Below are 16468 nucleotides of genomic sequence, written 5' to 3'. Positions count from 1 at the left end.
CATTTCAACCAGTGTTGCCTTGAAAATCACCAAAGGAGATTGATAACATGTAGCTTTGGACGTTACGTTATTAATAGTCGTCCTGGCTTAAAATAAAACGTGAAATCAGGATCAAAGCCCAGAGTGAAGTTGAGTTTACAGGAAGTATTACAAAATTAAGAAAAAAGAAATACTGCATCAATAATTCAACAACCCGGGAGATTAAATATGCAACCCAACCAGCAAGAAAAATCATACCGGGTTTCTGGCTTTCGGGGGTTTAGGAAAACGACTTTTTTTTTTTTTATTGGAAAGGGCAGCAGGAATATGTCTCTCTTAATCGCTTTCCTTCTGCTCTGGAATTAAAGAGAATGAGAAGGGAAAGCAGGGAATTTAAGAGACACCAAGAAGGCCATTTTACGTCTCAAGAGGGCACCAGCTTTGTTAAAAGTCAGATAGAAAGAAAAAAATGTATAGAAAATTCTGGCTTTCTACCCCCAAATAGAATCGTCATTTTATTAGAAATAATACAATTATTTTTAGATCTTTAAAGAAGAGCTTCGAAAGGAAAATGTGAGAGGTGGTCAGCAAAGACCCCTTAAGTGTAACACTAAATATAAATACTGAAATATTTTTAAAAATTCCTTCTAGATATCCAAGGCCAATAAATACACGTGCCCCTCTGCCCTCTTTGCTTACAGCGGGCGGGGCCCACGCTGCGCAGCAGCAAAGCCAATGGGACAGCTGTCTCTGCGCGGGTGGTGGGGAGCTTCACGGGGCTCTCCCCCCATTGGACAGTCCCTCTCGGCTTCCTTCCATGGGCGGGGCCTTGGCAGCAAGGGGTTAGGGCCTCAATGAAAGCAGCTTTGCCCTTTTCAACGGTGCAGGCCGTGTGAACGCCTGTGCATCATTTCTGCATCCACGTTCACGTACCTGGGCGCTGGGTCTGAACCAACAGGCCCAGGAACATTCACTCCTCCACCCGCTCTGTTCATGACGTGCGGCCAACGGCCTCGTGCCCGCCCTAAGCGCCCCCCCCCCCGGACTTAGGAACGCTCCATCCCCGCCTTGCTTTGTATTTGCTCACACATGACCTAGACCATCTCAACATCTAAACTCACTAAAGACAGACTTAGAGCCGCTGGGATTACACGCTCACTAAAATAAGTGCTGCACCAATGACTATGTTCATTTCAGCACCCTTAGACCTGTGTCTGGAGTATTTAGCTGCCACTGGAGGGCCCAAGATGAGAGAGGTGATTGGCACCTGCTTACCCTCTAGGCTTCGGTTTCCTCATCCGTAACAAAAGGAGGCTGAGCGAGACACTTCGATGATCTGAGCGTTATTCGTCTCTTGTATCCCCTGCCCTCCACCCCCCCAGCCCAGGAAACCCCCCCACTGTAGCTCTCCCACCAAACCCCCCCCTCTCCGAGGCCTCCGAGCAAACGCTCACGCTGCTCTCTCCTGCCCTCGCTCCACTGGGAGGATGCTGTCTTCCAACTCCTCCTTGCCACTCATCCTGGTATGTCTCAGCTCAGACAGCAAACCCTTCAAGAAACAGCCCACTTCCTCTCCTCTGCACAAGCACCCTCGTCTGGATGTGGGCTCATCTCCTGCACTCTTCTAACTCTAATAACCTCTTCTACACGCTCATGTTTTTAATCATAACATTTATGCCATCCTAGGTCTGCTCCCCCACTGGTCTGTGTGCACCCTCAGCACCTGGCAGACTTCCTGGAGGAGGTGAGGGACTCCGTAAATGTTCTCAGATGAACCAATTGGAAAAGAGCAGATGGAAAAATGTGCAAGTCACACTGTGTTTATACACACATTTCACTAATGCCAGTCTTCTTAGAAATACAGGGAGGACTCATCTGTTAGAACGGTGCCTGGTGCATAGTAGGGATTCAACAGTTATTTGGTTAGGGGATGACAGAGTACTTGCTAGTAGTTATCCTGGATGCTGGCATTGTAGTCTTCCAGGCAGGAAGAAAAGTGCTATCGGTATAGATATATACATATACACTTATATATACATATATCTTTTAGTAAATAAGTTTTATATATATATGTGCGGGTGTGTGTATATATATATTCTTCCCCCGCCACCCCGTAGACAAAGACTCTATTTTCGCAAGGACCAAATCCAACACTACAGTTTACACTAATCAAAGTGAAGAAACGTCTATTCAGGCCAGTTGTTCTGGACAATCACCCCTCTCTTGCTGGAAGAAAAGAAGGGAAAAAAACAGCCATTAATTACAAGTTACTGAGGAAGTGAAATACTGCCCATGTGAGTGCAAAACATTTCACTAAATATTTTTATTACATGTTGGAATTTTACTACATTTTTTTTTTTTTTTTTTTTTTTTTTTGCCGTACGCGGGCCTCTCACTGTTATGGCCTCTCCCGTTGTGGAGCACAGGCTCCGGATGCGCAGGCTCAGTGGCCATGGCTTACGGGCCCAGCTGCTCCGCAGCACGTGGGATCTTCCCGGACCAGGGCACGAACCCATGTCCCCTGCATCGGCAGGCGGACTCTCAACCACTGCGCCACCAGGGAAGTCCTACATTTTTATATTTATATTGGGTTAAATAAAATATTTTATTAAAATTAATTTTAGTTTTCATTTTGCTTTTTCCAATATGGCTTCTAGAAAATTTTAAAGTACATATGTGGCTTGCATTATATTTCTTTTTGTCTCTAATTATTCTTTTATTGAAGCATAGTCAATTTACAATATTATTTTAGTTTCAGGTGTATAACACAGTGATTCAATATTTTTATAGATTATACTCCAGTTAAAGTTGTTACAAAATAATGGCTATATTTCCATGTAATAAAATAATCCTTCTTGGTTATCTATTTTATACACAGTAATTTGCATCTCTTATCCCCTACCCCGTCTCACCCCTTCCCCCAGCCCTATCTCCACTGGTAGTCACTAGTTTATTCTCTGTATCTAGGAGTCTGTTTCTGTTTTGTTATATACATTCGTTTTATTTTTTAGATTCCACATATAAAGGATAGCATAGAGTATTTGTCTCTCTCTGTCTGACCTACTTCACTGAGTAAGGGGCTCGTCTTCCTTGTGTTGGACCCCACGGCTAGGGGTCCCAACGTGTGGCTCAAACCACTCACTCCTCAGGACAGATCTCCACTGCCCCCCACCCAACCGCATGTCATCTCCCTTTTCCTCTGAGTCCCCTCCCACGGGCACAGGTCCCGACCTGATGGCTTCTCTTCCCTTCCTGTCTGATTCCATGTGTGTCTTTGTTACAGCCATGGTTGCACAGGAGCCTGTCAGTCTCCAGGGCGCATCTCCCGCCCTCCTACTCCCCCTTCTTGACCCAGGTAGGCTCACACTATCTCTCTGTAGGACAGTGTTGTTATAAGACCTAGTTAAAGTTCTTTTGCCACTATACAATTTCTATGTTTGATAACAAAGCTTTGGAATTTATGACAACGAAATCCTCTTTATTCACAGAAAGCTTACTTACTCTATTCCACTTTGTCAAGGTAACTCAACCAAAGCCTACTTATTCAAAACAGTGCCATCTACTGACAGAAAATAATAACAGCTCGGAAGTGACTTCGCTCTTCGGGTCCTGGCACAGGAGTTTCTCTCCTCTTATTTCCAGCTAGGCAGAGCTGTAGTGAGCCCGGAGCAAGGTCACTGTAAGAACTGCTGCGTTTTGACCTGTGATGCTGCATGTACACACCTGGCTCCGTCCCCTCTCTCTCTGTAGACAGCAAGGACCACCCAGGAGCACGGACAGTCCACAGCTCAGCTTCTGGGCAGCCTGAGTGCCCGGCTGAGGGAAGAGGGAGACTGTGCAGCTAGAGCACTTCATGCAGGAGGTGCTGTTTACTGTGGACCGTTCTCAGTCCTCGCAGAGCCTCATTTGGGGTACCGTGGTGCTCAGAGCCTGCCCTTGTGCCTAAAGACATTTTCAATGCTTTCAAGTGACGTCTCCAAGCCGATTTTTTCACTTGAACACGTTTTAAACATCTTCAGCCCCAAACCCAAGTTTCCCAATGGCCTCACTGGAGCCTTACCCATAGCTACCTGCGGCCCCTGCGGCCCAGCAGAGGCAGAGGGGGAGGAAGAGCAGAATGGACGCCAAACCACCCTTTGACAGGGGATTCTGACAACCTACCCACCCACCCCCAGAACAATGCTCAAGATGGAAGTGAGGCTGTGTCGCTCTATGGAAATATACTTTCAGAAAGTGCATCAGCCCCTTTTGTAAATGACATGAGCACTTCCCATGGCTGTATCTTACAAGAGGATTATTAGTTAAGAATAACCTGCTTAACTGTTCTTAAGACACTAAAAGTTAAAGCTTCCCATTTTGATTAATTACATATTGCCTATGTGCGCACGTGCGTGCATGACTGTGCATACACACATTCGCTTATGATCGATTTCACTCCAAACATTAAGCATTCTTTCCATGAAACGGGATTCTAGATGATTTTGATAATTTCTAACTTTATGGTTTTCTATATTTTCCAAATTTTCTATAGGATAAGAAAAAGAAAGGAAGGAATAAAGAGGGAGAGAAGAATGAGAGAGAGGGAGGGGGAGACAGAAAAAAGGAGAAGGAAGAGGAGGGATGAGGGGGAAGAAAGAGACAGACTGTCTCAAAGCGACTCCTTTTAGAGAAGGAAGTCAGTTGTGATAAAAGCCCTCCTCTCAGATGGCTTGGAGGAAGCATCTAAGAAAACTCGATAATGCACTTCCATGGTCAAGCATCCCCTCTCTTACGCCCCTTGGTAAAGAGTTTTCCCCAAGAAGGAATGGGTAGCATTGCATGCAGTAAACGTCGTTTTTCCTTTTCACTCATTCAAGACAATACAGCTAAGATCCAGCTGGAGATTCTTTTTTTTGGCACTGATTTTAATGCTGATTCTCTGGATCAACCTTCAGATGCTCAAAGGTAATAAAAGGAGGATGCCTGTGGTGCTTTAAGACCATTACAGGGGGGCTTCCCTGGTGGCGCAGTGGTTGAGAGTCCGCCTGCCGATGCAGGGGACAGGGGTTCGTGCCCCGGTCCAGGAAGATCCCACATGCCGCGGAGCAGCTGGGCCCGTGAGCCATGGCCGCTGAGCCTGCGCGTCCGGAGCCTGTGCTCCGCAACACGAGAGGCCACAACAGTGAGAGGCCCGCGTACCACCAAAAAAAAAAAAAAAAAAGGCCATTACAGGGCTCAAATAAACTTCAACTGTCAATCACCATTAACAAGCAAATACCTCTTAACCACAGTTTAATTAAGGATCAAAACTGGATACTTCTAAGAATATGATTTCCAGCAGGTATGGTTATTGAAGGGTAGAAAAAGGGAAAGGGGAAGGACAAATCAGGGTATGGAATTAACAGATACAAACTACTAAATATTAAATAGATAACAACAAGTATTTACTGTATAGCACAGGGAATTATACTCATTATATGGTAATAACCTGTAATGGGGTATGATCTGAATAATAATAAAAAAATACCGAATCATTATGCTGTATGCTTGAAACTAACACAGTATTGTAAATTATCTAGACTTCAATTTTAAAATTTCAAAGTATGGGCTTCCCTGGTGGCGCAGTGGTTGGGAGTCCACCTGCCGATGCAGGGGACGCGGGTTCGTGCCCCGGTCCGGGAAGATCCCACATGCCGCGGAGCGGCTGGGCCCGTGAGCCATGGCCGCTGAGCCTGCGCGTCCGGAGCCTGTGCTCCGCAACGGGAGAGGCCACGGCAGTGAGAAGCCCGCGTACCGCAAAAAAAAAAAAAAAAAAAAGATAATCAGCAAGGACCTATGTGTACCAAGAAGTTCTATCGCCAACCTGTAAAAACCTGTGTGGGGAAAGATTCCAAAGATGAATAGATGTATGTCCATGTATAACTGAAAACTTCTGGACGCTTACAGCACACGCGACGTTGTATATCACTGTTACTCCAATGAAAAATAAAAATTAATTGAATTTAAAAAAAGATAAGGAGACACAAGCTGTTGGGTGTTGGTCCTGGCACATTCCGCTCTAAGTGACAACCACCAAACAGGACATGCCCTCAGGCTCTGATTGCCTGGGTAACCACTGATGGGCAGGAGGTAATCCTGCCGCCTTGTGGCCATTTCCCGCAATAGCAACCTGAAGACGACTGCTTATGAGCACTTCATATATTCACCAGGACTGCGGGGCTCTCAATGATACCTCCCATCCAAAAATGTCCAGGGTTAAGTAATCGAAAATAATTAAAAACAGGGCAGACTATCCAGAAGACATCGTCAAGTAGTAAATACTACTCAGACTGTTTAAAAGAAAAAGAAAGCACATGAAAAGATGCTCAATATTTTGAATTACTAGAGACACGCATATCAAAACTAGAATGAGGTGTCACTTTGCCCCAGTCTGAATGGCCATCATCAAAAGGTCTACAAAATATAAATGGTGGAGAAGGCATGGAAAAAGGGAACCTTTTACAAAATATAAATGGTGGAGAAGGCATGGAAAAAGGGAACCTTCCTATGCTGGTGGGATGGAAACGGTAAAAGCTGGTATAGAGCATAGTATGGTGATATTGATATCAAGTGTGTGTTCATGTTGAGTGTTTCCTGATTAATATTCTGTCCGGATGAGCTATACAGTGTTGAAAGTTGGGTATTGATGTTTCTTACCATTATTTAATTTCTGCACATTTTCAGCTTCTATCCTTAGAAAACAAAAACTTATGCTTACCAAAGGGGAAAGATGTGGGAAAGGGATAAATTAGGAGGCTGGGATTAACAAATACAAACTATTACGTATAAATTCGATAATCAGCCGGGACCTAAGTATACCAAGGTAGGTCTGCTCAACACTCTGGAATAACTTACAAGGGAAAGAATACAAAAATGAATAGATATATTTGTACGTATAAATGAAAAAAATCTGTACACCTACGAAACACAGAACATTGCATACTGCTGTTACTCAAAGAAAAAATAAACCTTAAATTAGAAAAAAAAAAAAAACAAGAAGTGATGAGATACGAGCTTTTGGGTGTTTGTTCTGGCATATTCCACACTCATGTACAATCCAGGAACCCGACTTCCACAATGGCTCTGGTTGCCTGGATAACCAGAGTTGGTCTTGGAGGAAATGCTGCCGCCTTGTGGCCCTTTCCCGCAACAGCAACTTTAAAACTATTGCTTATGGGGACTTGATATTCACAAGCACTGCTGGGCTATAAAAGATACCAGCCCTCAAAAAATTTCTGGGGATAAGTATCCTTAAAAAAAAAAATCCTAAAAATCGCAGACTTTCATGAAGACGATATCAACAGGTAAATACTACTCAAAATGTTTTTTTTAAAAAGCGCATGAAATGATGCTCACCATCACGATATATTAGAGACATGTAACTCAAAACTACAACGAGGTATCACCTGCACCAGTCAGAACAGCCATCATCAAAAAGTTTACAAACCATAAATGCTGGACAGGGCTTAGAGAAAAGGGAACCCTCCTGTGCTTCTGGTGGGATCTAAGGTGGTAACAGCCTCTATAGAGAACAGTATGGAGGTGACTTGAAAAGATAAAGACAGAGCTACTATAGGATATAGCTGTCCCACTCCCGGGCATATATCAAGAGAAAACCAGAACCGGAAAAGCTACATGCACTAAACATGCACTGCAGCACCACTGACCATAGCCAAGACTGGAAGCAACCAAAATGGCCATCGAGAGATGAATGGATAAAGAAGAAAAGGTACATGTTCACAATGAAGTATTACTCAGAAATGAAAAAGAACTAAAGAATGCCATTTGCAGCAATAGAGATGGACCTAGAGATGATCATACTGAGTGAAGTAAGTCAGAAAGAGAAAGACACATATCATGATACCACTTATAGGTGGAAGTTAAAAACTGACACCAATGAACTAATTTACAAGAAAGAAACAGGAACTTTCCTGGTGGTCCAATGGTTAAGAATCTGAGCTTCCACTACAGGGGGCGCAGCTTTGATCCCTAGTGTTGGGAGAACTAATATCCTGCATGCCGCACAGTGCAGCCAAAAAAAAAAAGAGAGAGAGGGAGAGAGAGAGAGACTCGCAGACTTAGGAAAGAAACTTATGGCTACCCAACGGGAGAGGTCGGGGGAAGGGACAAATTAGGATGTTGGGGAAAACCTATATACACCAATATATATAAAACAGATAATCAATAGAAACTACTGTATAACACAGGGAAGTCTACTCAACACTCTCTAATAACCTATATGGAAAAAGAATCCGAAGGTGAACAGACATATGAATACATATAACTGAACAAGATTCTGTACGCCTACAAGCACAATACTGTAAATCAACTCTAACAAAAAGTAAAAATTAACAAAAAACAAGAAGTAATGAGACACAGGATTTTGGGTGTTTGTTCCGGCACAGTGCACACTAATGTACAACCCAGGAACCCGACTTCCACAATGGCAGTGCTTACCCGGGTAACCAGAGTGGAGCATGAATAAATCCTACCACCTGTGGCCATTTCCACAACAGCAACTTTAAAACATGTGCTTGTGGGCACTTAATATCAGCAAGGACTGCTAGGGTGCAAATGACACCTGCCCTCAAAAAAATGTCCTGTGGTAGGTATTAAAAAAAATTCAAAATGGTAAGACTTTCAAAAAGCCAACTTCAACGGTAACTTTTTCTCACACTTTAAAAAAAAAACATGAAAAGATGCTCAACATCTCAAATTATTTGAGACACGCAAATCAAAACTATGAGGTATCACCTATCTCCAGTCAGAATGGCCATCATCAAAAAGTCTACAAACAATACATACCGGAGGGGGTGTGGAGAAAAGGGAGCCCTCCCATGCTGTTGGTGGGATGTAAAATGCTAAGAGCACCACAGAGAACAATACGGAGATGCCTGCAAAAAGCAAAAACAGAATTCTGCCGCTCGCAACAATGTGGATGGGCCTGGAATAGTTATACCTAGTGAAGTAAGTTAGAGAAAGACAAATACTCTCTGTTTTCACTTCTATGTGGAATCTAAAAAATGCAGAGATAGACTCACAGAGAACAAGTTAGTGGTTACCGGTGGGGCGAGTGAAGGGGGGAGGGAGAGACAGTAGTTTGTTTCTCTTAATCCAGTACCCCTATGTATAAAATAAACAAACAAGGATATATCATACAACACAGGGAAATATAGCCATTATTTTGTAATAACTTTAACTGTGATCTATAAAAATATTAAATCCATATGTTGTTCCCCTGAGACTAATGTAACATTGTAAATCAACTATACTTCAATTTAAATAATCCATAGGTGGCTGAGTGGATTTTTAAAAGTACAATTATATACTGTGTACAAAATATTTATGTTAACTTTAAATCCATATATAGGATAAAACTGGATGATTGGAAAAAAGATATTCCATGCAAATGATACTTGCCTGACTAGTCTATTATCAGGCAAAAAAGACTTTAGGACAAACCTCTCAAAGAAAAGGTTATCATAAATGATAAAGGGATTAATTCATCAATCAATTATGACAATTATAAATATGTATGTATCCAGCATTGGAGCCTCTAAACATATAAAGAAAATATTAACACATATGAAGCTGAAAATGTGCAGAAATTAAATAATGGTAAGAAACATCAATACCCAACTTTCAACACTGTATAGCTCATCTGGACAGAATATTAATCAGGAAACACTCAACATGAACACACACTTGATATCAAATGAAACTAACAGACATATAGTACATTCCACTCAACAGCAGCAAATTTCCATTCTTCTTAAGGACACAGAACATTTCCTGCGATAGGTCAAATACTAAGCCGCGAAACTAGTCTTCAAAAATCCAAGAAGACTGAAATCATATCAAGTATCATTTCCAACCACAATGGTATGAAACTGAAATTCAACATTAAGAAGAATAAATGAACATTTATCAAATAAGTAACACACCAGATTAGCAGAACAAAGGATAAAACATATGATCATATTCATACCTCCAGCAAAAGCATTTGGCAAATTCAACAAAATTCAACATTTGAATTATGATAAAAACTCGTGAGACTTCCCTGGTGGCGCAGTGGCTAAGAATCCATCTGCCAATGCAGGGGACACGGGTTCAATCCCTGGTCTGGGAAGATCCCACATGCCACCGAGCAACTAAGCCCATGCGCCACAACTACTGAGCCTGCGCTCTAGAGCCCACGAGCCGCAACTACTGAGCCTGTGTGCCACAACTACTGAAGCCCAAACTCCCTACAGCCCATGCACCACAACTACTGAGCCCACATGCCCCAACTACTGAAGCCTGCATGCTCTAGGGCCTGCAGGCTGCAATTACTGAGCCCGCATGCTGCAGCTACTGAAGCCCGCACGCCTAGAGTCCATGCTCCACAACAAGAAGCCACCGCAATAAGCCTATGCACCGCAACGAAGAGTAGCCCCCGCTCGCCGCAACTAGAGAAAGCCCAAGCGCAGCAACAAAGACCCAACACAGCCAAAAATAAATTTTAAAAATTAAAAAAAAAAACTCTCAACAAAGTGAATATAGAGGCAACATACCTTTTTATAATAAAGGAAAGGGACTTCCCTGGCAGCCCAGTGGTTAGAAATTCGCAATTCCACTGCAGAGGGTGCTGGTCCAATCCGTGGTCCAGGAACTAGGATCCCGCATGCTGCGTGGTATGGCCTAAATAAATAAATAAATAAATAAATACATATATACATACATACATACATAGAATAAAGGGTATAAATGACAAAAGCAGACCTAACATCATACTTAACAGTGAAAAGCTGAAAGCATTTCCTCTAACAGGAACAAGACAAGGATGCCCACTCTCACCACTTTTATTCAACACAGTATTAGTAGTTCTAGCCACAGCAAAAAAAACAACAATAAAAATACAAAATAGGATCTAATTTGTAAAGGAAGTAAAACTGTCACTGTTTGCAGATGACATGATAATATGTAGAGAAAACCCTAAAGACCTCACCAACAAATTATTAGCATAAATAAACTCAGTAAATTTGAAGTATACATCTTTTTTTCATTAATTTTTATTGGAATATAGCTGCTTTATAATGTTGTGTTAGTTTCTTCTGTACAGCAAAGTGAATCAGCTCTATGTACACATATATCCCCTTTTTTGGATTTCCTTCCCACTTAAGTCACCACAGAGCACCAAATAGAGTTCCCTGTGCTATACAGTAGGTTCTCATTAGTTATGTATTTTATACATAGTATCATTAGTGTATATATGTCAATCCCAATCTCCCAATTCTTTCCACGCCCCCTTCCTCCCTTGGTGTCCATGTTTGTTCTCCATGTCTGTGTCTCTATTTCTGTTTTGCAAATAAGATCAATTATAACATTTTTCTAGATTCCACATATATATGTCAATATACGATATTTGTTTTTTTCTTTCTGACTTAACTTCACTCTGTATGACATTCTCTAGGTCCATCCATGTCTCTACAAATGACCCAATTTCATTCCTTTTTATGGCTGACGAATATTCCATTGTATATATGTACCACATCTTCTTTATCCATTCATCCGTCAATGGACACTTAGGTTGGTTCCATGTCCTGGCTATTGTGAATAGTGCTGCAATGAACACTGGGGTGCATGTGTCTTTTTGAATTATGGTTTTCTCTGCGTATATGCCCAGTAGTGGGATTGCTGTGTCATATGGCAGTTCTATTTTTAGTTTTTTAAGGAACATCCATACTGTTCTCCATAGTAACTGTATCAATTTACATTCCCACCAACAATGCAGGAGGATTCCCTTTTCTCCACACCCTCTCCAGCATTAATTGTTTCTAGATTTTTTTATGATGGCCATTCTGATGGGTGAGAGGTAATACCTCATTGTAGTTTTGATTTGCATTTGTCTAATAATTAGTGATGTTGAGCATCTTTTCATGTGTTTGTTGGCCATCTGTATGTCTTCTTTGGAGAAATATCTATTTAGGTCTTCTGCCCGTTTTTTTATTGGGTTGTTTTTTTGATATTGAGCTACATGAGCTGTTTGTATATTTTGGGGATTAATCCTTTGTCAGTTGCTTCATTTGCAAATATTTTCTCCCATTCTGAGGATTATCCTTTCATCTTGTTTATGGTTTCCTCTGCTGTGCAAAAGCTTTTAAGTTTAATGAGGTCCCATTTGTTAATTTTATTTTCATTGAAGTATACAAAATTAATATACAGAAATCTGTTATTTTTCTCTGCACTAATAAACTAACAGTGAAGTTAAGAAAAAAATTTATGATTGTACCAAAAATAATAAAATACCTAGGAATAAATTTAACCACAGAGTTATATCCTGAAAAGTATAAGACACCAATGAAGGAAACTGAAGATGACACAAATAAATGAAAAGACACCCCATGCTCCTGGATCAGAGGGATTAATCTTTTTAAAATAACCATATTACTCAAAGCAATCTACGGATTTAAAGAAATCCCTATCAAAATACCCATGGTATTGTTCACAAACAGAAGAAATAATCCCAAAATAAACACAGAACCACAAAATACCCACATTGCAAATGCAATCCTGAGAAAAAAGACCAAAGCTTGAGGTAGCATGCTCCCTGACTACAAAGCTACAACAATCACAAAAACAGACACACAGATCAATGGAATAGAAGAGAGACCCCAGAAAAAAACCCACACACTTATGATGAATAAATCTACTACAAAGGAGGCAAGAATATACAATGGAGAAAAGACAGTCTCTTCAATAAGTGGTGCTGGGAATACTGGACAGCTACATGTAAAATAATTAATTTAGAACATTTCCTCACACCAGACAGAAATATAAATTCAAAATATATTAAGGAGGGGCTTCACTGGTGGTGTAGTGGATAAGAATCCACCTGCCAATGCAGGGGACACGGGCTCGATCCCTGCTCCAGGAAAATCCCACATGCCACGGAGCAGCTAAGCCCGTGTGCCACAACTACTGAGCCTGTGCTCTACAGCCCGCGAGCCACAACTACTGAAGCCCACATGCCTAGAGCCCATGCCCTGCAACGAGAAGCCACCTCAATGAGAAGCCCACACACTGCAACGAAGAGTAGCCAGCCCCTGCTCGCCACAACTAGACAAAGCCCACGCACAGCAACGAAGACCCAACGCAGCCAAAAATAAATAAATAAATATTTTAAAAAATGTATTAAGGACCTAAATGTAATACACCAAACCATAAAACTTCTAGGAAAGAACACAGGCAGAACACTCTTTAACATAAATTGTAGCAATATTATTTTTGGATCTGGACTCTAAGGCAAAAGAAATAAAAGCAAAAATAAACTAATGGGCACTAAATGAACTTAAGAGCTTTTGCACATCAATGAAAACCATCAACAAAATCAAAAGTCAAAGTGCAAAATGGAAGAAAATATTTGTAAATGATATGACTGATGAAAGGTTAATATCCAAAATATATAAATGGTTCATACAATTCAATATCACTCACACAAAAAAAGACCACCACAATCAATAACGGTGATAAGACATGAATAGACATCTTTCCAAAGAAGACATAGAGATGGCTAAAAGGCAGATGAAAAGATGCTCAACATCACTAATTATTAGAGAAGTTCAATTCAAAACAACCATGAGAGATCAACCTCACACCTGTCAAAGGAGCTCTCATCAAAATGTCTACAAATACCAAATTTGGGGGAGGATATGGAGAAAAGTGAACCCTTCTACACTGTGGGTAGGATTGTAAATTGTTGCAGGCACTATGGAATATAGGATGGAGGTTTCTCAAAAAACTAAAAATACAACTACCATATGATCTGTCAATAACTCTCCTGGGTACCTATCCAGGAAAAAAATGAAAACACTAATTCAAAAAGATACATAAACCCCAATGTTCATAGCAGCACTGCTGACAATGGCCAAGATATGAAAGCAAACGAAATGCCCATGAACAGACAAATGGATAAAGAAGATATGGTACATATGTACAGTGGAATATCACACAGCCATAAAAAGTATGAAATTCTGCCATCTGCAGCAATGTGGATGGACCTCGAGAATATTATGCTTAATGAAGTAAGTCAGAGAAAGACACTGTGTGACATCATTTATATGTGGAATCTAACAATAATACAAATGAATGTACATGCAAAACAGAAACAGACTCACAGATCTATAAACAAACTAGTGGTTACCAGTGGGACAGGTAACGGGGGAGGGGCAAATTAGGGGTATAGGATTAAGAGGTACAAACTACTATGTATAAAATAGATAAGCAACAAAGATATATTGTAGAGGACAGGGAATTATAGCCATTATCCTGTAAAAAATTTTTAATCAAGTGTAAACTGTAAAATATCCTGGATCACTATACTATACACCTGAAGCTGATATATTGTAAATAAACTATAATTTTAATAAATAAATAAAATAAGGGCTTCGCTGGTGGCGCACTGGTTGAGAGTCCGCCTGCCGATGTAGGGGACACGGGTTCATGCCCCGGTCTGGGAAGATCCCACATGCCGCGGAGCAGCTGGGCCTGTGAGCCATGGCCACTGAGCCTGTGCGTCCGGAGCCTGTGCTCCGCAACGGGAGAGGCCACAACAGTGAGAGGCCCGCGTACCGCAAAAATAAAATAAAATAAAAGTAAAAACAATTGGGTAGAGGATCTGAATACTCTTTTTGAGGGAAAAAAAAGAAACAGATAAAAGGCACATGGAAACATGCTCAACATCACTAATCATCAGGGAAATGCAAATCAAAACCACAAAATGATATCACCTTACAGTTGTCAGAATGGCCATCCTAAAAATGACAACAATTAAGAGGTGCTGCTGAGGATGTGGAGAAAAGAGCGCTCACCTGCACTGCTGCTAAGGATGTAAATCAGCGCTGCCACTATTGAAAACATTACGGAGGGCTCTGAAAACATAAAAAAATAAAACTACCATACGACTTAGCAATTCCAATTTTGGTTATTTATCCAAAGAAAACAAAACAAAGCAAAAAACTAATTTAAAGAGATATACGCATCCCTATGCTTATTGCAACATAACTTACAATAGCCAATAATATGATAGCAACCTAAATGTTCAATGATAGAAAAATGGATAAAAAAGTGATATTGATATATATACATATGTACACATACATACATATGAATATACACATAACACACATACACAGATATACATACATATACATATAGATACATACACACACATAGACACATAGATACTGATACATACATTCATATACACATAGATACATATATATGTGTAGATATGGGTATACAAACATACATATATAGTTATATATTACTCAGCAATAAAAAGATGAAATCTTTCCATTTGTGACAACATGGATGGACTTAGAGAGTATTATGCTTTGCGAAGTAAGTCACATAGAGAAAGACAAATACCACATGATCTCACTTATACATGTAATCTAAAAACAAAACAAACACAACAAAACCAGGCTTACAGACACAGTGAACAAACTGGTGGCTGCTAAAGGGGAGGTGAGTGGGTCTCGGACAAGACAGGTAAAGGGGTATAAGAAGTACAAAATTCCAGTTATATGATAAAAATTGACAAGAATTTAATATACAGCAAAAAGAATATGGTTCATGATATTGCAGTAACTGTGGATGGGTACAGACTGTTACTAGACTCATAAAGATGATCGTTTTGTAATATACTTAAATGCTGAATCACTATGTTGTACGTCTGAAACTAACATAATAGTGTACCTCAAATATTCTTCAATTAAAAAAAAAAAAGAAAGGAAGAAAAAGAGTGCATGCCCTGACAGCACTTCACCTGGGCCATTTCTCGGGAGTGTGCCTGTAATGCACGGCCTTGAGGAATGAGGTAATGTCTCTCCCTCAGACAAACAGGAAGCTTGCTAACCTCTCATTTTAAAAGCAGTGGAGTCCTCAAACTCAGCGCTCCTCAGTGTAACATAACCGAGTACATGCATAGCACCCAACTGAACCCCTCTGTGTCATCGCAGGGGCAACTGGGGTGTGGGGGAGGAGAAGCAACTGGACCCCTCTGTGCCATCACAGGGGCAACTGGGGTGTGGGGGAGGAGAAGCAACTGGACCCCTCTGTGTCATCGCAGGGGCAACTGGGGTGTGGGGGAGGGGAACCAATACAGTATTACTTTCATGTTTGCTGTGCCATAAGTAATAAAATCTTTTGTCTCTGAAAAAAACTCAATCAAAGAACCTAACTTTACAACTAAAGGAACTAGAAAAAGAACAAACTAAGCCCAATGTTGGCAGAATGAAGTAAATAATAAGGATTAGAGCAGTTATAAAACTAACAGAAGGACCTACTTTATAGCATAGGAAATGACTCAATATTCTGTAGTGATCTATATGGGAAAAGAATCTAAAAAAGAGTGGCTATATGTATAACTGATTCACTTTACACCTGAAACTAACAGAACATTGTAAATCAACTATACTACAATAAAAAT

General features: G+C 40.8%; 1 protein-coding gene across 1 annotated transcript in view; it reads right to left on the bottom strand.

The window, feature by feature from the left end:
- LOC137205822 (uncharacterized) overlaps positions 1 to 16468 on the bottom strand; it is a 92871-nt gene that overhangs the window by 17733 nt on the left and 58670 nt on the right. The window contains exon 3 of the mRNA XM_067704009.1: positions 10551 to 10677. Within this exon, the coding sequence (XP_067560110.1) occupies positions 10551 to 10677 (127 nt within the window). The remainder of the gene's footprint in view (positions 1 to 10550; positions 10678 to 16468) is intronic.

Source organism: Pseudorca crassidens, chromosome 14 (assembly GCF_039906515.1).
Source record: "Pseudorca crassidens isolate mPseCra1 chromosome 14, mPseCra1.hap1, whole genome shotgun sequence".
Classification (NCBI taxonomy): Eukaryota; Metazoa; Chordata; class Mammalia; order Artiodactyla; family Delphinidae; genus Pseudorca; species Pseudorca crassidens.
Note: the sequence above shows the minus strand (reverse complement) of the source record. Positions and strands in the feature narration are given on the sequence as shown.